General features: G+C 52.2%; 7 protein-coding genes across 7 annotated transcripts; 3 read left to right on the top strand and 4 right to left on the bottom strand.

Moving 5' to 3' along the window:
- Window positions 1-186: 186 nt before the first annotated feature.
- On the top strand, window positions 187-3,312 carry PHATRDRAFT_37916 (predicted protein; the record flags this gene model as incomplete). The annotated part of the gene is made up of 1 exon (XM_002182023.1): window positions 187-3,312. One exon carries the CDS (start codon window positions 187-189, stop codon window positions 3,310-3,312), a length of 3,126 nt encoding a protein of 1,041 aa, XP_002182059.1.
- Window positions 3,313-3,373: 61 nt separating this feature from the next.
- Window positions 3,374-5,904, bottom strand: PHATRDRAFT_47648 (predicted protein). The gene has a single exon (XM_002181863.1). The coding sequence runs from the start codon at window positions 5,599-5,601 to the stop codon at window positions 3,511-3,513; it is 2,091 nt and encodes a 696-aa protein (XP_002181899.1). The 5' UTR covers window positions 5,602-5,904; the 3' UTR covers window positions 3,374-3,510.
- A 602-nt stretch (window positions 5,905-6,506) lies between these two features.
- On the top strand, window positions 6,507-8,011 carry PHATRDRAFT_47647 (predicted protein; the record flags this gene model as incomplete). Its single annotated transcript, XM_002182022.1, has 3 exons — window positions 6,507-6,648; window positions 6,878-7,174; window positions 7,215-8,011. The coding sequence occupies 3 exons, from the start codon at window positions 6,507-6,509 to the stop codon at window positions 8,009-8,011; spliced, it is 1,236 nt and encodes a 411-aa protein (XP_002182058.1).
- A 1,350-nt stretch (window positions 8,012-9,361) lies between these two features.
- Window positions 9,362-9,775, bottom strand: PHATRDRAFT_14322 (predicted protein; the record flags this gene model as incomplete). The annotated part of the gene is made up of 1 exon (XM_002181862.1): window positions 9,362-9,775. A coding segment is annotated over one exon (414 nt), but the record flags the coding sequence as incomplete, so codon positions are not given.
- Window positions 9,776-12,189: 2,414 nt separating this feature from the next.
- On the bottom strand, window positions 12,190-13,989 carry PHATRDRAFT_769 (predicted protein; the record flags this gene model as incomplete). The annotated part of the gene is made up of 3 exons (XM_002181861.1): window positions 12,190-13,107; window positions 13,183-13,754; window positions 13,830-13,989. Coding segments are annotated over 3 exons (1,650 nt in total), but the record flags the coding sequence as incomplete, so codon positions are not given.
- Window positions 13,990-16,812: 2,823 nt separating this feature from the next.
- On the bottom strand, window positions 16,813-17,463 carry PHATRDRAFT_4956 (predicted protein; the record flags this gene model as incomplete). Its single annotated transcript, XM_002181860.1, has 1 exon — window positions 16,813-17,463. A coding segment is annotated over one exon (651 nt), but the record flags the coding sequence as incomplete, so codon positions are not given.
- Window positions 17,464-18,477: 1,014 nt separating this feature from the next.
- PHATRDRAFT_14334 (predicted protein) lies at window positions 18,478-19,167 on the top strand (the record flags this gene model as incomplete). The annotated part of the gene is made up of 1 exon (XM_002182021.1): window positions 18,478-19,167. A coding segment is annotated over one exon (690 nt), but the record flags the coding sequence as incomplete, so codon positions are not given.
- Window positions 19,168-19,537: the final 370 nt, after the last annotated feature.

Genomic DNA, 19,537 nt, shown 5'->3' with positions numbered 1-19,537 from the left:
GGTGACTCATCGTGAGGATTTTACGTTCGCGATTCCCAAACAAAAAATCAACGATGATGTGTGCATGTGAAGTGTTTCATGCCGTGCGATAAAAACATGCCTGAATCACCACCCATTCATTCGTTCGTTCACTTGCCGAATCTTTTTCTTCCTATGCATAATTTACAGAAAAACGCCTTTTGAAGTATGAAACGGAGAAGGATATCCCATGCCATCCCGCTGGCTCTAAGCGTTTGTCTCCGGAGTCGGCTCATAGACTCCTTTCTCGCCCTGCCATCAAAATTGCATTCGAATCGGTTGGTCTTTGATTCTCCATCGTCCACGAAAACAACATGCAAAAGAGATTTTAGAATTTTCGGAGACCTTACCGGAAAGCTCGAAGACGACCAGGATGCACAAGAACTCACAACGACGAGACACTCAAGCACACATCAGTCTCGGCGGAAAGCCATGCAAGCCTTAGGCTTGGCTTCGTTGGCTATCCCAATGGCCGCCTCAGCGGGAATCGCCGAACTCGACAAGTCTACGGGAGCACTGTTCAGTCCCAAATCCGAAATGCTTTCTGGTGGGAGTGCGGCTGCGCGTGGTATTCCTGTTTCTGGTAGTCGCCGCCAACAACTCCAACCTGGACAAGCGCTCCAAACAGTATACGAAACTCGCTTTATTGTGTACCTTGCGCGATTTTTATTGAATTTTGATCCATCAGCACACGCCTGGTGGCTCCAACAAGGTTTTGCCGATTCTTGGGAACCTCGCTCTGGCTCGGACGAGGCATTTGCCGACAACACTTTAGCCGAGTTTGCAGAAAGTGTCGAAGTTGGTTTGGCTGATTATTTTGTTGGTCCCTACGGTAGCTATTCGTCACTGTCCGCTGCCAAGGCTGGAATTTCAGCGGCGCGGCCAGCACCCTCCGCGCAACCACAACAAGAAGAAAACTACTTAAAAGAACTCCTTTTTGGTCGACCGAAACTTTCCGACGAAAAGACACCCAAAGAAAAGGTAGACAGCGCAAAAAAAGGGATACTCAATTTGTACACTCTGTTGAAAGCTCGCTATACATCTGTTGCCGCCAAACGGCATCTTGCTATTCTGTTTTCTTTTATATCCTCCCCAAGGCTTCAACCAAGTAATGAAATCCTAGCTTTGCTTGGTGAATCGGACAATGCAACAATTTCTGAGATTCGGATCGTCAAACCAACTCATTGGCCAGTCAACGAGGCGGACTCGCGGACGAGTAGCCGACGGGGCGGTGGCTACTCAATCGAGGAGCCACCCATTGTTACTATCGATGAACCACCGGCGTTAGGCGACAGCTACGTACCGGCTGAATTAAGACCCGTTCTCAAGCCGACATCACGTGTTTTGCGCATTTCTGTGATTGACGGTGGTGAAGGTTATACATCGGCGCCCCAGGTGACCGTAGTGCAAAGCGGCTATCTACGCTTGTGTCAAGCTACTGCTATTATAGATCGGAGTGGCAGAGTCGAATCTGTCATTCTTTTGGATCCGGGATGGGGTTACGGTGGTCGAAAGCAGGCTCCTCCCAAAGTCAAAATTGAACCTCCCAGACTTAAAAGTAAAGGAGAATCGGGTCAGCGAGCGAAGGCTGTTGCTGAACTTGAGTACGAAATAGTCGGTGCGAAGGTTGTCCGTGGTGGAAACGGATATGTCAAGACCGAAGTACCACAAATTACAATTACCCCGCCGGATGGGAATCCCGACTGGTTTCTGGCAGTGCAGGAACAGCCAGAGATGCGAATGAAGAAACCAGCAGAAATCGAACCTTTACGACTAGAAGTGGCCGAAATGAAATTCTCGGATGGCAGCGTTGCCTATTCTATCGATCGTATGCCCGAGAGCAAAGGTGTGGACAATGCATTACTCGATCGTCTTCAAAGAGATCCACTCGAAATGCTACCCCCTTCAATTCGACCCGAAAGATACAAATATGGAATCTACGCCATACCTTCCCTGGCACGCATTCCACAGTCCGTTCCGAACTTGTCACCGAGATACCGTGCATGTGACCCGGTATTTGGAGGCGTCGGTCGTGTTCCAGTTACAAAAGGGGCTGTGGCCTTGAAAGCTAGCGAATACGCTCGTCTTGCTTTAAGCGGCGCCGTCTGCACAGTGTTGGTACGCACAGCTTTGAATCCGCTGGAGTTGATCAAGACCAAGCAGCAATTGCAAAACGATAACGAATTACTCTCTTTTGCGAGAGCTCGGGCTCTCCGAAAAGGGATTTCTCCTGATCACCAAGACGCGCACGAACATATGCTGTCTAGCAACAAAGCGGAAATCAATGCCACTGCTGCTGTTGCTCCTCAAGAAACGGACGGACAAATAAAGCTAGGAACACTCGATTTGATATCAAGTCTCATCGAGTTACGAGGCCCTTTAGCCTTGTTTCAAAGTGCTGACATTACCTTTCTTGCTTCCTTGGTATTTGGCTCACTCGGTTTTGGCGCCACTGAATTATTTCGTCGTTCGTTCACTGCATTTTTCATTGCCGGTTCTGGAACGGATGAAATTGGTTTGGATGTTGTTGCGCTTTTAGCGGCTGCTTCCCTGGCGACCGTTGTGACAGCAGCCGCTGCCGCGCCCTTTGAGGTCTTGCGTGTAAGGAGTATGGGTCTAATAGAATCGGTGGGTTGGACAAAGGTTTTGGAGGATTTCATCGCCGAAAAGTCAAGACCAAGACAAAAAACATCAAACTCTTTCGGTCTCAATCGTAAACAACATGGAGGTCATCAAGAATTTGAATTGCGCAACTTAAAAGCGAGGGATATCCTGCCTTTATGGGCTGGTTTTGCACCCACCGTCAGTCGTGAACTCCCGTTCGCGGTCGTCAAGTTTTTGACATTTGACTTTATTACTGGAACGGTAATTACCTTCTTGAACACACAGTCCAGTGATGGCGCGTTGCCTATTCAGGTTGGAACGGGCCCTATTGGATTGATAGTATCGGCGCTGGCTGGCGCTGTGGCAGGTATCGCAGGTGCTGTTGTCTCGCATCCAGCCGATTTGATTTTGACAAAGACATCAGCTAGTGGCAATCGCAATGGAACAGAAACTTCCGCATCGGTAGAGGAGCCAGACTGGAGGGATGTTGTCAGGGAGTTGATAGCACAGCCCGGCGGAATTGCGAATCTTTACGTCGGTTTTCCTGCACGTGCTACATTTTTCTTCCTTGTCATTGGGCTGCAGTTCTTTTTGTACGATTATTTCAAAACGTTGCTAAATGTTGGCTCCGACGACTTGAGCTTGGTATTGGATGTGTTTTACGCGGTGCGTGCCGGTCTCGTTGGGTAGTTTGTAAACCGCAATCGACGCGACTTGTCGTCGGCTAGACTTGTAAATTATACTCAAGTTTGAACATCGAGTGATACTATAACTGATTGGCATTTAACTTATGATATAGATGAAGTACCACTTTGAAAGAAGTGGAAAAGGAAACAGCCAACACGAAAGCATATGGAAAATAATAAAAAATAGTCGTTGCATAGCCCTCTAGGTATCATTGGAGGGCGCTTCAACTTCGGTGCTCTTGACGTCGCTAATATCCGAAGTCGCTAAGGCGACTTCCTTCGTGCTATCGATCTCGTCCGTGCTCTTGACGTCGTCACTGGTCACCATAGGCGCGTCAACTTCTATCGTACTCTCGACAGCATCGTCACTAATTTCCGTCGGCGATGCAGCTTCCATTGTGCTCTGGACCTCGTCAATATCCAACGTCGGCGATGCAGCTTTCGCGGTGCCTTCAGCGACAAAAACAACCGCATCCAACGCTGGCAATGTCGCTTCCACGGTGCTCTCAACATCGTCGACTTCTACCGTGCTCTTGAGGTCATCAGCATCCAACATCGAGGCAACATTCTCCACTACACTCCCAACATCGTCAGCTTCGTCAGCGCTATCAGCATCGTTGTCTTCCGAATGTGAAAAGACAATTTCTACCGTACTCTCAGCATCATCCACTTCCACTGTCACGGTGCTCTTGGCGTCGTTGTCATCTAGCGCCGGCGAAATACCTGCCGTTACATTATCGACGTCGTGATTCACTGACGTGTTGGATGGCACTACTGATGGCGACGAGACTTTGGAGGAGGCACGGGAAGACGCTCTCGAGGAGGCTCTCGAGGAAGCCCGGGAAGACGCTCTCGAGGACGCACGGGACGAAGCCCTCGAGGACGCACGGGACGAAGCTCTCGAAGAGGCTCGGGACAAGGCCGAGGCCGCGGACGCTACGGATCTGGCACCGCCGGTGGCGAGGGCGCCTACACTGCCGTCACTAGCCGGCACCACGTCTTCCATATACGTCGCCGGGTCCCGTTTGGAGCGGCCAATATTTCCCGTGCCCGCGAGTGCCGCCATGACGGTGCCACCGTTGCCGGTCGTACTGGTCGCTCCGGCGGCGGCGCCGCCATTCCCGTAGCCGTCCAAACTGTAGCCGTAACTTTCCATGCTCGACACGCTGGCGGCGTCGTTGAGTGCGTTACGGTAATTAGCCGGTACCCCGGAAGTGGCCATGCCGGAGCGATAGTATTGCGAAAGGGAGGTGGATATATCTTCCGAAACCACCGACGCCGGGTACAAGTAACTGTCGCCGTAGGCACTGCCCACGGATAGACTACCGCCGCGGTTATGGTGGCTGGCGCCGTCGACGACGGAATCATCGATTTCGCTGACGGCGAAACTGGCATTGTCGTGAACGTCGGCGACGGGTGGGGAAAGGACGGCGCGGACATCGGAGGACCGATCGGATCCGGTCGTGTCGGTGGTGTTCTTCTTCTTGGCCGCCGCACTGGCGGTCTCGGCGAGAAAGGTGTCGCGGTTGCGGCGATCGGCCCGCCAGGCCCAGTAAATGGCCACCAGCAAGAAAGCGAAAGCCATGCAAGCCACGACAATGGCCACGATAATGACAATTTCCAAAGCATCGTTGCTGTCGTTGCTGTCGACGGCGTTGGGAGTCTCGGTAGTGATGAGGCTCGTGCGGACGTCCACGACATTGTCGGCGAGATTTTGGTTGGACGACGCGCGGAGGATATCGAGAAAGTCGTTGTCGTCGGCCAAGACGCGTTGTTGGATCCCGTCCACGACAAAGACGGGGACGGAGGTTTGGTTGTCCGCACGTGAAAAGAAGACTGCGCCCTTGAACTCGGCCTCGAAGAGCGCGTTGGTCCCGTCGACGGCCGTCGAGTCCGCATCGGACTGCAACGCCCGCAAATGGCGGACGGCGAGTCGTCGGTTCCGTTCCAACAAATAGACGGAATTGAAGGTCGCGAAGTTTTCCTCCGGCGTGTATCCGAGTGCTTCGAGCCTGACCCGAAAGGCGTCAGTCATCCATTCCGTCAAAGAGTCGGTAATTTCAAAGACGTTGACGGGAATGTCTGCGGATAAGGCAATCTGGACGGCAAAGGGAGTCAGATCCACGAGGTCGATGCGGCCTCGTCCGTCATTGTCGCCGTCCTGCAACATCCGAGACTGGATCGACGCGGTCTCCCAGGCATTCGCCGTGCCGAATTGGTAATGCAGAGAAGCGACGGTGAGCGCCGAGCCAAACCACAGGCCGCACGTGGGTGACAGTAAGGAAGAACGCATCACGATCGTTCGAACTGTTGATTGTATTCGATCGTCTACACGCAGGCCGGGAAACAAACGTGCCGCAGCGCAAGAGAGATATCAAACAAGGGTCTCGGCAATGTACTCGTTCCGTGTGACAATCCAACAGAGCTCTCGTTGACGATTCACACACAAAAAGCCAGAGCTCGGGGGGAGGGGAGGAAGAAAGATGGATACCAACCAATTCTGGTGGAAGTCAGTGGGACAGAACCAGAAACCTTTGGCGATGATCTTTTTTCGCGAGTAGACAATGGAAGAGAAGAGAGACTGTGGTAGTTGTTGTTGGTGGTGTAGATAGATAGATAGATAGATAGATAGGATTGGTATGGGTCGGTGAGACGATTTACCAAACTGTAACCTATCGCGAACTAGATAGGTAGGTAGGGAGGTAGGAAATCACCAAACGAATACCTATACAAGAGTGTGGTAGTAGCGGTACGTGTGTACGGGAAACGCTCGTGTGTGCGGAACCAAAAAAACAGGTGCGCAACCCGACCGTTGGGAATGGCAAACTCGGGCCGGAATACAAAGAAACCAAGGGGGGGGATTTTCCCGAGAACGCCGGTGCCGCACAGTCAAGCCAGCCCCGCAATCGACACAACGAAAACGTTCGTGACCCGAGAATCCGACCGAGGACGCCTGTCTTGCGCACCCAAAGCCAACCCCCCCGTCGGCATTTATGTATTTCGTGTCCTCTCGAACGTACCGGACTATTTAACGGAAAAAGTCAAAAAGGGAGAGAATTATAGAATTCTAATTCTTATGACTCGTGTAAAGGATCATTCAACGGAACAACCCATCGGCCTGCCGAAACACGGAACATTTTTCCCTCTAGTAGGTAGAACTAGGCAGACACGGATCGTACGTTTTCCTGTGCGGGACTCATGGCGTTCTGGACCCGTTCCCCCGCCAAATATGGCCAGCGTGGACCGCAGCCCCGACCGTCCCTCTTTCGCGGGTTTCGGTCTTGTTCCGATTTGTCTCGGATGCACGGACGACCGTCCGTCGCACGTTTCGACAGTCACAGTGAGTCACTGTGTCAGTATCAGTCACTGTCTCTCCCATCCCCAATCCTACTCCAAACACTCCTCACCTAGCTAGAGTAGGGAATAACAGTAACGTCGACGTCTAGGAACCGGAAAGGCGTGGTGTGTTTCGTCGTTGGATAACCACCATTGTCTCCTTTATGTGTGCGTAGACCTAACTGTAACGGCATCTTCTTGTGAAACTCTGTACCACTTCTGTCGCAATGCAGAGCGCAAGGAAGAACGGCACCGTCCGGCAGAGGGCGGGGACGGCCTTGGGATCATCCCACCGAACGTTGCCGGTACTTCCAATAGTCCCTCGTTCGGGTCTCGTCCTGATTTTCACAATGGTATTGATGACTACCGGGCCGGCGCCAGTAAAGGCCTTTTCCCCCTCAAAGAGTCCGAAATCAATTACTCGCCGGAACGGCGGGCCCGTACGGCGGCTGCCGCTTACGTCCGACCCCAACCTTCCGTCCCCGGAGGATACTCCGCGTACACGGACGACGCTCACGTCGAAACAAGGCGTCTATGTCCGACCGTCGGCTGCCATTGAACGTGGATCAGGTTTTTTCGTTCCCGGCTTGGAAGGACCCAAGGTGCGTCTCGCCGTCGGGACCGTCCTCTTGACCTTGACGGCCTGGAATCGCTACTATTCCTCCTTGGCAACGAATGCGGACAATTCGATACAAGAGTCCTTCGCTACGAATCCCGGTAACGTCTTGGCCGAAAATCTAGCTCTCGCGTTTACGATCCTCGTCTTGTGGCAAGCCGGGATCGAGTACACCAAACAAATTGCCGCCGCCAAGGCGGTAGTAATTGGCGGCAACGGTAATGGCCAAACCGATGGGAGCAACCGAAGGGCGGACGGTACCGGCAATCCGAATGGCCAGCGAGTGTCCTACCAGCAATCCTGGAATATTCCCGTCAATGACGAGCGATGGAAAGACCAATGCCAGTGGGCGGCAAACACCTATTTGGCCCTCACTCCCGCGACCGAGTGGTACTTGGTCGGACCGGGAAAAGTACTGTACAGTCTCGGTCTCATGGACGCACCGTCCGCCACGCCGGTTGCCCCCGCTCCGACACAGGTTGACGAGGATGCGGTAGCGCAGGCGTGTCAAGTTGCCTTGGATACGGTCAACGCGTCACAATCCGGCCGTGTGGCCTTGCCCAGCACACACCCCGTCTCGACGAATCTAGTAGCCGGCGTGCGGCCGACCCCACAAAATCGACGGACCGTAGTAGTGCAACGTGTGGAGGACAACGTGTGCATCGTCGCAACGTCGGATCAACTTTTGGCCGCGTTTGGCAAATCCGACCTGACCTGGCTCGGTCAATTGGCCCGCTACATACAACCCTGACGTTTCCAGCCAACCGGAAAACAAACGAGACACTGTGACAGCATGGTTTGGGAGAGTGCAAAATTTACACTTTGCATTGCTTCGCTATTGGGTAGGGCTCTCTTTCACATTTTGTAAAACACTAATAGTACAAACCCGAGTAGTGGAGACTATACAGGCTAGCGGCGAATGGTCCTATCCAGATTGCCACCACTACCTCCGTCGGCCTAGCCGTACCTACAAATCATCCAAATCCTGTATTTGCATTTGAAATCCGGCAAAGGCGTGCGGTGGGTAGTCCGGATCGTCGGTCTCGGTCGGCCACTGGTTAACCGCGGTGCCGCCGTCGTTGCTGGGCAGCATGGCGTCGGGGTCTTCAATAACCTTGAGGGGGGCACCTTGTTGCGACGCTAGCGACGCTGCCATTGCGTATTCCGAACTCGCGGTCCGGGCAATCGAGGCGGGTTTCACGAATGGTCCGCCAAGCGTATGCGCGGCAAACGGGGCGGAACTCGCTGCCGCCGGCGCCGCGTCGGTAGGAGTGTCGGGCATGCCATCCCCGGAACCGCTCGGACCACTGTCTTCACCGAAAGTCAACACCGAAGCGTTCGATCCCGAGGACGTATTCCGGGTGGTACCGTGCATGGGATAGGTCAACTGCGAAATATCGGCATCGGGCCTCGTCTCAACGTACGAATCGGGAGAATCCAGACGTTCCGTATGGTGAAAGAACATTTCGTCACCAGCGTCGTCGGACGGGAACTGTCCGACCGTATCTTGTTCGTCTTCTTTGCGAATTTTGTAAACAATAAAGGCTGACGCGGCGCCCACGACCAACAGTACGGCAACGACGGTACTGATAATAACCGTCCGTCCCTGATTGTCCCGCATCGATGGCGGCTGGGTGGGCGGCTGTCCCACCATGACATCGGAAACAAAGAGTGGATCGGTCGAGTTCCGTAACGTATCTAGCGCTGCATTGTATTCCGCCTGTCCAAACGTAAAGGGGGCCGTGAATAAGGTTTCTTCCAACGGATCGAACAGGGAATCGACGAAATCCACAATGATTCCGTAGCGAATGTCTTGTTGGTAGCGGATCCGCATGGCTCCCGATGCGGGTGCCACCGTGGGCGACAGTGTCTGAAGCCGCCGTTGACGTGCCCGGGGTATCGCGCCCCCGTCTACCGGCTCTTGCCCCACGAATCTTGTCGTGACTTCGCCGACGAAGACGGGGGACCGGCGCACTCCGAGCCAAAACTGGCGCACGTGCTCGGACGTCAGTGTGGTCCAGGTAGCAATTTCCCGGACCGTCAAATTCTGGTCAATACCAACAATAATCAAACTCATAAAGCTTTGCGTAAAGGTGGAGAGTGGAATGGTGGGAAACGTGCTGGGGGCATCGGAAGGGGATAAACTCGGCATGTTCGAGGGTATATCCGAGGGAGTTGTGGAGGGTTCATTGGTGGGCGGTACCGAGATTGTCGGTGCCGTCGATGGTTTGGACGACACGGTCGGTTGCAACGAGATGGAGGGCGTTGCGGAGGGTTGCGGGGACGTGGTGGGTGCTTGACTCGGGGGATTGGACGGTGTTTGACTCGGGGCCGGCGATACGGTCGGAAAGAACGAAGGCGGATTGGAAGGGAGCAAGGTAGGCGGTTCCGAAGGCGCCGTACTGGACAACTTGGTTGGCGGAATGCTGGGTGCCGCGGATGGTCGGTGCGATAGCGACGGAACGTTGCTGGGCTGCGCCGATACGGTAGGTCTCGCCGAGACCGTGGGTAACATGGTGGGAGGACTGGACGGAGGAGCACTGAACACGGTCGGTTGCGACGAGACGGGCGATGGTTGCGTCGGCGTGGTCAGAGGAGGCAGTGCCGGATTGGACGTGCGGCCCGGCTGTGGTGGAATCGTTTCCTGTCCGTAGGTAACGTCCAGACGCAGCAGCCAAGCCGACCAAAGAATGTACAGCGGAACCACCCAATTGGTTCTCCTGGGTGTCGTCTCGTGCATTGGTGAACCGTTGCTGGGACTATCAACGGCTGAGGGCGTCGCCCTTCTCCTGCGCTTCCGGTGGCTGTGCCCACAGCTAGCGGACATGCTAGTGGGATGGAATGGTTTCCCACTCGGCATGGGTCCAAGACGGACGAGACGGGACAAAAACGCAACTCTCCAAGAGACTGACGGATCGTGAGCAAACACGACGGTCTCGTTGGATAGACCTTCTTTTGTTATTCTCGTTTCAGGAATTCCTCTGTCGTCGTTGGGTTGAGTGGCTACTCGGGCCTTCTAGTAATCGAAAAGGGGGAAAGGGATGGGATGTTCCAGTGTCTACCTACTTCCGGACGCTTGCCACTCACGACACCCCAGTGCCGACGAGTACCATGCAATGCAGTGCGCACGCGAGGTGTGTGATGATGATCACACACGCTCGTTGTCCGGACCAGTATGGACTGGTAGGAACCCACGGGATAGATTCGCACGGTATTCGGAAGCAAATCTAATGGCTAGTTAGAGAGTGTGGCCGAACATTGGGGTCCTGCGTATCTAGTAGTTAGGGAAAAAGGCATTTCTGAATACCGCCTGGTCAGAAAAACTCCTAATGTTCTACGTCAACGAGGCCCAACTCGTTTCTATAATTTGGATTGCACATTTGTGGGATATTGGCTAGGGGAGGGATTGGAACAGGAAACCCAACAAAACCCTAACTGGAAGAGGATTCCGCAAAACGCTCACTCACTGTCAGTCCCTGATTGCTTGTTAGCTATGTGTGTACCGTCCACAAGGCCCACACCGGTTGTACATTCATTACCCAGCCAGCGCTCCACTATTCATTGACTGGACTTGTCGTCACAATGGTTCGTCCTTGTCAACGCCGCAGACCGCAAGTGACGGAGGACGTCCCGTCCACTGCGCTCCGCAACGTTCGCTGGCTATGGGTATTCCTTCTGCTCGGGAGCCGTGCCGTGTGTTTGGTGCGAGCGAACAGCGCCAGTCAGAGGAACGCGTACAACCCCTACCAGTACGATCAAGTGACGCCTCAGTTTACCCCCGATGGTCGCCTGTTACAGGTAGAGTACGCCGGGGCTTCCGCCGACCACTCATCGCCCGTGATTGTGGCCAAACTGGCGGACGATTTCCTCCTGGTGGTATCGGTTCGAGAAGAACCGCAGCCTGACGGCAACCACGAAATTCCTACGGGCGGTAGTGTTCAACAGCGACTCTTGGTGTGGAACGATCGTGTCTTACTGGCACTCTCCGGGGTCTTGCCCGACAGTCTCGCGCTCCTGCAGATACTGCAGGACGAAACTTTGTCGTCTCGTCGTTGGTACGGCACCGAATTGTCCGGCACACGAGTAGCCAACGTACTGGCGAACGCGTGTCAGCAACACGCCTTTGGCGGTGGGCTACGACCGTACGGATCCACCATTCTCGTACTCAGTGCCGCGCCACACGACTCGGCCGTGTCGACCGTCCGTGTGGACCCCTCCGGTGCCGTCGTGCCGTTCCTCCAACAGCAGTCGAACGAGACCTTTCTCGTCACGGGTGGTGGCGCACGGAAGGGTCTAGCGGATGCCTGGCGTCGCCGTCTCGCCAAGAATGCACTGACGGGAAAGTCAGTCCCTCAAGCCCTGCGGTCTATTCGAACAATGGCTCAAGAAGAATTCTTATTGCGCAAGGCGGGAGTGTCCTCGCCCGCGAAAGACTCGACACCTATGCTGCCATTCTTGGAAGTCGCCTTGGTGTCCAGAACGCACGGAGTTTACAAGCTATCGACAGCCAGAGTAAAGGAACTGCTATCGCTGACGGCTGAATAGATGACATTCATGTTGTCCATCGGGCGCACAACTTTTTCCTCGCACGGATTGCAGCCTATAGAGACGGGTACATTGATCGAAATAATGTAGACTTGACTTACACTTGACCAGCCTTGTTTGATACTCCTACACGTTCGTTTACAAACTTCATTGTGAGGTTAGCTATCTATCCGTATAACTTACAGTCAATGCCAAGCAAGGAAGAGCCTAACTTTCGGCTTCTGTTTTGCACGGTCCATCTCGGGCTTTACCATTCAAAGCAGAAGGAACAGTTATCGCATCCAGGTCCAACGCAACGGCTGCTTCGGCCGCCAAAGCATCCACGACATCGGGAGCTTTCGCGTCAACGACAGTTGCTCTCGAGCGTGCACGGGCCATTCGATCGCGAATGCGTTCGTACCGTGCTTGGTCGTTCTTCGACACCGAGGGCATGACCGAGTGGAAGGCTGCATCGAAATGCTTCGACGTGATTTTGAGCTCCACCGAGTCAGGTTTGCCCGCGGCAAAGGCGGTTGCGTCTTCTTTCAGAACCGCTAAACCAGCTTCGCGTAGAAGCGCCGCACAGTCTGCACCACTATAGCCGTCGGTCCGTGGGCTGCGACCGATATGGTCCATATCAACGTCCGCCGCCAAGTTGATGCCCGTACAAAGGGCCTTGAGAATCAGTACGCGATCCTCGGGACCGGGAAGTGGAACAAAAAGGAGCTTGTCGAGTCGTCCAGGTCGCATCATTGCTGGGTCAATCAATTCCGGACGGTTCGTAGCGGCAATTACAAATACACTTCGACGACTTTCCAAACCGTCCATTTCCGTCAAAAGTTGATTGACCACACGCTCTGTAACACCTCCACCACCAGCGTCGCTCCCGCGTCGTGGAACCAATGAATCCAATTCGTCGAAAAAGACAATGCAAGGACTAGAACTTCGGGCCCGTTCAAAGACTAGCCGAACGGCCTTCTCGCTTTCACCGACGTACTTGTCCAATAATTCTGGTCCTTTCACACTGATAAAATTGGCGCCGCTTTCGTGGGCGATCGCCTTAGCCAGCAACGTTTTTCCACAACCGGGCGGGCCGTACAGCATTACACCAGCTGGTAAGGGGAGACCAAGGGCTTGAAATTTCTCCGGATTGCGGATGGGCTCCAAGACAGACATGGTTAGCTCCTCACGGATACAATGTAGGGCACCAATATCATCCCAGGTGACATCTGGAACGGTCGCAAAACCCTCTCGCTTACTTGAGGGCTGTACCATTGGAATTGCGCATAAAAAGTCGTCCATGGTGACAAACAATGGCTCCATCTGCTCGGCTGTCATAGGACTCACAATGGCTTGGTCTTTGGTGTCCGAGTTGTCTACTTCACCGAACGCAGTAACAAGCTCGTCTGAGACGGAATCTTGATCTTTAAGAACATCTTTAAAAATTCGATTGATGGCGAGAACGGCTGCTTCTTTAGCTAAACTCCGTACGTCAGCCCCAACAAACCCTGGCGTTTTTCGTGCTAGCACTTTGAAATCAAAATCCCCCGACAGACGCATTCCTTTCGTCATTGCTCTTAAAATACGCTCACGGCCTTGTTCGTCGGGAACCCCCAATGAGATCTCTTTATCGAATCTTCCGGCTCGTCGTAGAGCCGGATCCATGGCGTCTGCCCGGTTTGTTGCCGCGAGCACAATAACAGTCGAATTTTTGTTGTTATTGACGGGCGCCAGCATGTCCATGCTCGTAAGAAGTTGTGCAACCATGCGCTTCTCCATCCCTCGAGAGGATCCTGCTTCGCTCCTTTTTGGCACGATTGCATCTAATTCATCCAGGAATATTATGGCCGGAGCCATAGAAGACGCTGTTCTGAAGAGATCGCGAATGCGTCCTTCCGACTCTCCCGACATGCCTGATACCAATTCAGGTGCTGAGACGCGGAAAAAAGGAACCCCGAGCTGACCAGCGACTAACAGAAAATTACCAGTTGAAGAGGTGAGAAAAATTGTATCAAAGGCAACAAGGTAGAGGATGGTGACCGTACCTGCGTTTGCCAAGTGAGTCTTCCCGGTTCCTGGTGGCCCTCGCAGCAGAACACCACGGGGTGGGTCGACGCCCAAGTGGCTGTACAACTCGGGTCGTATCAATGGATATTCAACCAGCTGCCGGATATTTTTCACAACTTCATCCATTCCGCCGAGATCCAGATATCGTTCTGTTGGACGTGAAACAGGAGTAAGGAATGCCGCATCGGGATTATCGCCCGAAATTCCAGACGAGCTGCCGGCTAATTTACGATTTTTCAATTTCTTGCGCTTGGCATTCTTTGATTCAGAGCTGTCCTTCCTTTCTGTATTCTTCTCCGCTCTGCCTGAGTCATCCCTCTTGTGAGTCTCTACTGACTCTGATGGAGGATTAGTATCACGAACCTGCTGAACCTGTCGATACCTATCGCGTAGGGAAGCATTTAGTCCGCCTCCAACTCCGAGATGTTCTCTCTCTCTGTCCTCTTTCGAAGCGAGCTTGTCGTATTCTTCCTCGTCGGCTTTTCGCTTCCGAGAAGACAAACTAAGGGAAGGGCCTAAAACTTTTTGAATTGACGCTTCTACCTGAATCTTGAGCTTGTCCAGATCCTTTCGCAGGTACTCGCGGTGCTGCGTTCTCAAAATAGTCACAATGTAGTCCACATTGTGAGTCGATACATCTGACAAAGTGACCATTTTCTTTACCAAATGCAGCAATTTTGGATCCACAGTGTTAGTACAACCTTTCGTGGGCGTTGGGGGAGTCGTCATGGTCAATGCCTGCACCAATTAATGTGAAGAAATGTATTCCAATGATGCGATCGATACAACGGTATGTAGACATGAAGAGAGGACCTCGAGAGTGTAACGCTATTTGGAGACGATGGATGGCGAATGAATGGGGAACTGTAAGTCCGTCGTCCGCATATTTATTTGGAAAAATTCGCTAACTGTAAAGGGGATTTGGAAAAAGTCAGAAACTCCTAAAAGAGGAAAGAACGTCTTCAATATAAGCAGCTTTGTTCTGCACACTTTATTTTATTAAGTACTCAAACAGATGGTCAAGATTTGTTACAGACGCCAACGTTTCCCGCCAAGATACTTATCGCAGTGCATCCGATGAGAGATGTTGCCCTGCCACCACAAAGGAAACAAGTTTGTTTTGGTAACAAACCTCTCCAATGGGCCGGATTGTTCCCCAAAACGATGTGCGCTACTTGATTGAACCACAAACAGAAGGAAATCGACAGATGAAGCTTGGGGACTTCTACGTTCCAGCTCATTGTAGTCATTTGGGCTGGAATTGCATATTTCCGTGTCGGGGCTGTACGTTTGTCGACAGATTTTCCTTCTTGCAGGGATCGAGAGAACTTTGAAGGGAAGCAAACAATAGCTCAAACCTTCCGTACGGAGCTGATTGTATTAACTTTACCGTTTGGAAACTGGAGCCATCGCCGTTTACACAGTTGTTCACAGGCGGAGGTGAGTGACTGCTGTTGGGCAATAGGTAACGGTCGGCATCTGACTGTGAGTCTACTTCACAATGTTTAGTTTTAATCGTTTGAATAGTTAATAAAATACTGGCGCTAATTGAAGCTACTTAGACTGAACACGGTCTGTCCCCTTCTCGAAGTTTTCCAACTTTTCCCAACCCCTTTACATAAGCGGATTTTCTCTACTTATTTAGTTTACAGATAACTGTACCAAAACGGAAGTTATGCTTCTTTTTTCGAACTGTACTCCGTCCGCGGAGCTAATGCAAATGAACTGGCCAAGCTCTTTGATGCTTTCATTCTGAACAGAAAGAGATTGGCATTCACAGCGAACGATGTGTACGTGCCTTTGACTAACGCATTTGCCAAAAAATGGGTTACAAGGGATGCATATTCCTTTACTTTTTTGCTAAGAGGAAGTCCCTTAGGCATGAAACTAGGATCCGCCCCATCTTGGTCCGACAAGCATGCCATGATTCTGTCCCCGTTCACTCTGGCTGACTTCGATCTCTCGCCTCTCAATGCAGGAATAATCATGTTATGATTCACTGTCCCCATTCACTCTCGCTGACTTCGATTTCTCGCCTTCCAGTGCAGATTGTGAATCTATTGATCCCTTCTCATTGCTATTGGCTTCCATTAGTTGTTGCACCCAATCCTGCGCACCTTCCTCAACAAGCGTCACTTCCTGTGATGGAGAGGACGACGTTTCGCTTTTGGACGTATTCCGATCTGCCTGGACAAGGTCTTCTCCTTCTTGGATGATTTGTTGCAAACTAGCCAACCAACCTTCGCCACCGTCGGGCTCAACATAAGCAGGGACTTTTGGCTGCGAATATAGGTCGTCTTCGTCACTTTTGTCGGAATCACTCATGCCGCTATATGCATCTGATCTCGAGCTGTTGAAATTCGATACGTTAGGAAGCCGTGACGAGAGACTCGCGTTCATTTGTGTCGTTCTGCTAGTGGCGTTTGCAAGATTACCAAAAAGATCGACAGGCTTTTTAATGTCAAACAGATTCATTGTACTGTTGACTTCTAATGTATCTGTAGTATTCGTCATCTTGCTTCCCCAAGAATTATCTCCAGTTGTGGCATTCATGGCCCCAATCACGTTTTCAGCCGTTTCACGTGGGCTTATGTTGGAAAGCACAACCCCACCAATACCGGCCACGCCTGCCACTGCCAAACCGAGTGTTGGTATCGAAATCCCAGTTTCAGCAGAATTGCTGTTGTCGCTTCGGTCATTCGCGACGATTTGCTTCTGTCTTGCGTTCCTATCCTGTTTTTCGCGATCTTCCATGATAAGACGTTCCTGTTGTTTCTTGACCAAAGCCATTTCTAGATTACGTTGCTCCTGATTGGTCAGCTGGTCTTTACGACTGACAATATTGTCCGAGTTGCGCAATTCTTTCAATTTGATGTTACCCTTCGAAATAGTTTCCATGTATAATGTGGCATCGTCCTCCTTCTGCCTCAACGTGTCTTGTATAGATGCAGGGGTGACGTCAAGGCGAATTTCTCCTGGCCGGAACTCGAGTTCGTGTGTGCGCGCATAGGGGATTCCTGCCATCATGCAGGATAAGAGTGCGGGTCCTGTTCCATCAGGAAATATCAAGAGAATGGTATCTCCTGAATACTGTGTTTCGAGCGATGATAGCAGTTGACGTAGTCGTATGTATTGATCTCCCAGCGTTTCGTGTGCGGTGCCGTCAGTATTGGGCGGTGGTCGTCCGCCGAGTCCATCGTTACCGGCTTCGGCCGCATCCATGGCCCAGACAGCTGGGTAGGTCTCCGTTTTTCGTGACATGTCCCAGGCACCAATACCCCGTGGGTCCATAAACACGAACTCAGGAATGAGGCGGTCGCCACCAATTTTCAAGTCGCGAGCAATCACATTAGCTGTGTCGATGCAAGCAGCGGCCAAACTGTATTTGAGAACAGTGGGACGACCGCGAGGAGAGTCAATGATTTGCTGACAAACCTGTAGTACCTGTGCTTCTCCTCGGGGTGAAAGTGAGTCCTCGCTGTTGGTCAAGAAGAGCGGGTTGGTGCTCCAAATATCGTCTTCTTCCAGAAGAGTTGTCCCGACACGCATAAAGTGGTATGTGTTGCTCAAGGGCTTGCTGAGCGGGAACTGGACCAGTCCTCGTGCTTGTGCCGCACCAGGTTGGATGCTACCAGCAAGTGCCAACGCAAAAGGTACAGTGCCCTGCACACAAAAAGATCTGCGGTCCAGAGAGGATCCTATCGGACGATTTGCATCGCCACGATTGTTGTCATTTTCTACCGCGCGCCGCTTGGGAGATATGGAAAGTACGCTTTTCGAACGACTACCGGATTGTTGTTGGGCTTTTTTTCCAGAGGAAGCTATACGCCTCCATCCTCCCCCAGGTTGAAAAGAGGAAATTCTCAGTATCAGATATGCTTCACCTAGTATTAGTGCAATGCGGCAATTCATAGCGAGTGATTGAGTTGTTGTTATCGATGGCCTCTAGAACTCTTGTCCGCTTTCGAAACGAGCGACCCGTTTCATGATAGCTTACTAGCAGTAAGAAACGTTGACAGTGGGTTCACGTAACGTGTACGAGAAACATTCCATCACGAAGTTGGATCGTGTCGTTTTTTGCTTACGTCACGGATCTTTGAAATTCGGCAGCGATTCCCGTATTTCTCGTGATTCAAAAATGCCCGCAGGCGAAAGCATGACAGTCCGATTTTAGCAGCTGCCGACACACGCCAGTATTCCGATAACTTTTCGTATCTTTGCCATCATCGAAGCCTATCGAGAGAAACATGGCTAACAGACATAGCACTGACAGCAAGCATTCTTTTGTTTGTCTATTCGACAGAAGCGTGCCAACGAACGCAATTACTGTCAAGAATCTCCGAAAAGTGAAGAGATATGGGTACTGCTGCTAAAGTCCTACTGTTGGCTCTGACTTGTTCGTTGTCTCAGCCAAACTTCGTCCAAGCCTTACTGGCGCCTTCTTATCGGCCATCCTCTTTCGCTTTTTCTACGCACAGCTCTTCTAGGCTACCAGCTAAATCAGTCTTGGATGAGAACGACAGAAACCACGAAGAGGACAATATATCAACCATGGAAAAACGTGGATCCAACATTGGCTCCACCAGTCGCCGTCGCTTTTTATTGGCATCCACGGTTGCTCCGTGCATGACTGTGGCTTTAAGTCAACCGACTTGTCCAGCGCACGCTCAGCTCGTTCAATTTCCTTGCCTCCGTGGTCTCGCCAATACGTATTCCTTCCTACGGGTGGGTACATCCTTGTTAGAAGAGCAAGACATTTGGAGCACCAACCCCTTGTTCTTGACGAATCGCGAAGACGCCTTGTCACCCCGAGGAGAAGCGCAAGTCGTCGAAGCTTGTCGACAATTAGATATGATCCAGGAGAATGGCGGTGATGGACGGCCCACGATTGTCAAGTACAGCTTGGCGGCGTCCGCCATTGACACGGCGAACATTATTGGTCGGGAGCTCAAAGTGGGTCGCGATCGTCTCGTCCCGGAGTTTACCTACTTAGATCCACGCGGGATCGGGGCCTGGGATATGACGCGCAAGTCGAGGACGGAACCGGCTGTATGGGCTCTGGATGCCACCGAGGCCGGACCGCAAGGTCGTGGGGGGCGACCACCGCCGCATACGGATGGGACCCCGCACGAAACGCTAGAGGACCAGTATGTGCGATTGCGACAGCTCATTTCGATTCTAGAGACGCAGTACTCAGGAGACACCATTCTGCTAGTATTTCCGGATGGAACTGGTCCGGCGCTGTTATCCTGTATGATTGGTGGCATTCCATTACATCGAGTGCACGAGTTGGAATTCGCACCTGGAGAATTGCGTCAAGATATGAAATACGCCAGTGTGAACGCTTTATGGCAAAAAAGTCAAGCCAATCCAAACGCGTCGTACACCCAAGCACTCCGGGAGGGTTCAAGCGTTTTGCAAGAACTCCGGGAAACGAGCGAATACGTTAACATCAAAGACCAGCTGTACGAAAATGAACAGAAGGCAATTGAAGATGCCTACCAAGCACAAAGGAAGCTTAAGCTTCAGCAAGAACAGCGCGATCATCAAGCTCGGTTGGCTCGACAAATGGAGGTGGCAGGACCGGAAATCGCTATCTCCAATACAGCAGTGGGAGCGGCTGGCGTAGCCGCCATTGGTGGTACTGTCGTTTCCAATATAGGGAGTACCAGCAAAAGCAACGAGC

The sequence above is a fragment of the Phaeodactylum tricornutum genome, chromosome 14 (assembly GCF_000150955.2).
Source record: "Phaeodactylum tricornutum CCAP 1055/1 chromosome 14, whole genome shotgun sequence".
Classification (NCBI taxonomy): domain Eukaryota; phylum Bacillariophyta; class Bacillariophyceae; order Surirellales; family Neidiaceae; genus Phaeodactylum; species Phaeodactylum tricornutum.
This window is presented reverse-complemented; position numbering and strand designations above follow the sequence as displayed.

Bases quoted from the DNA above. Each gene is read 5' to 3' on its own strand.
- PHATRDRAFT_47648 (XM_002181863.1), bottom strand. From the start codon at position 5,601: ATGCGTTCTTCCTTACTGTCACCCACGTGCGGCCTGTGGTTTGGCTCG.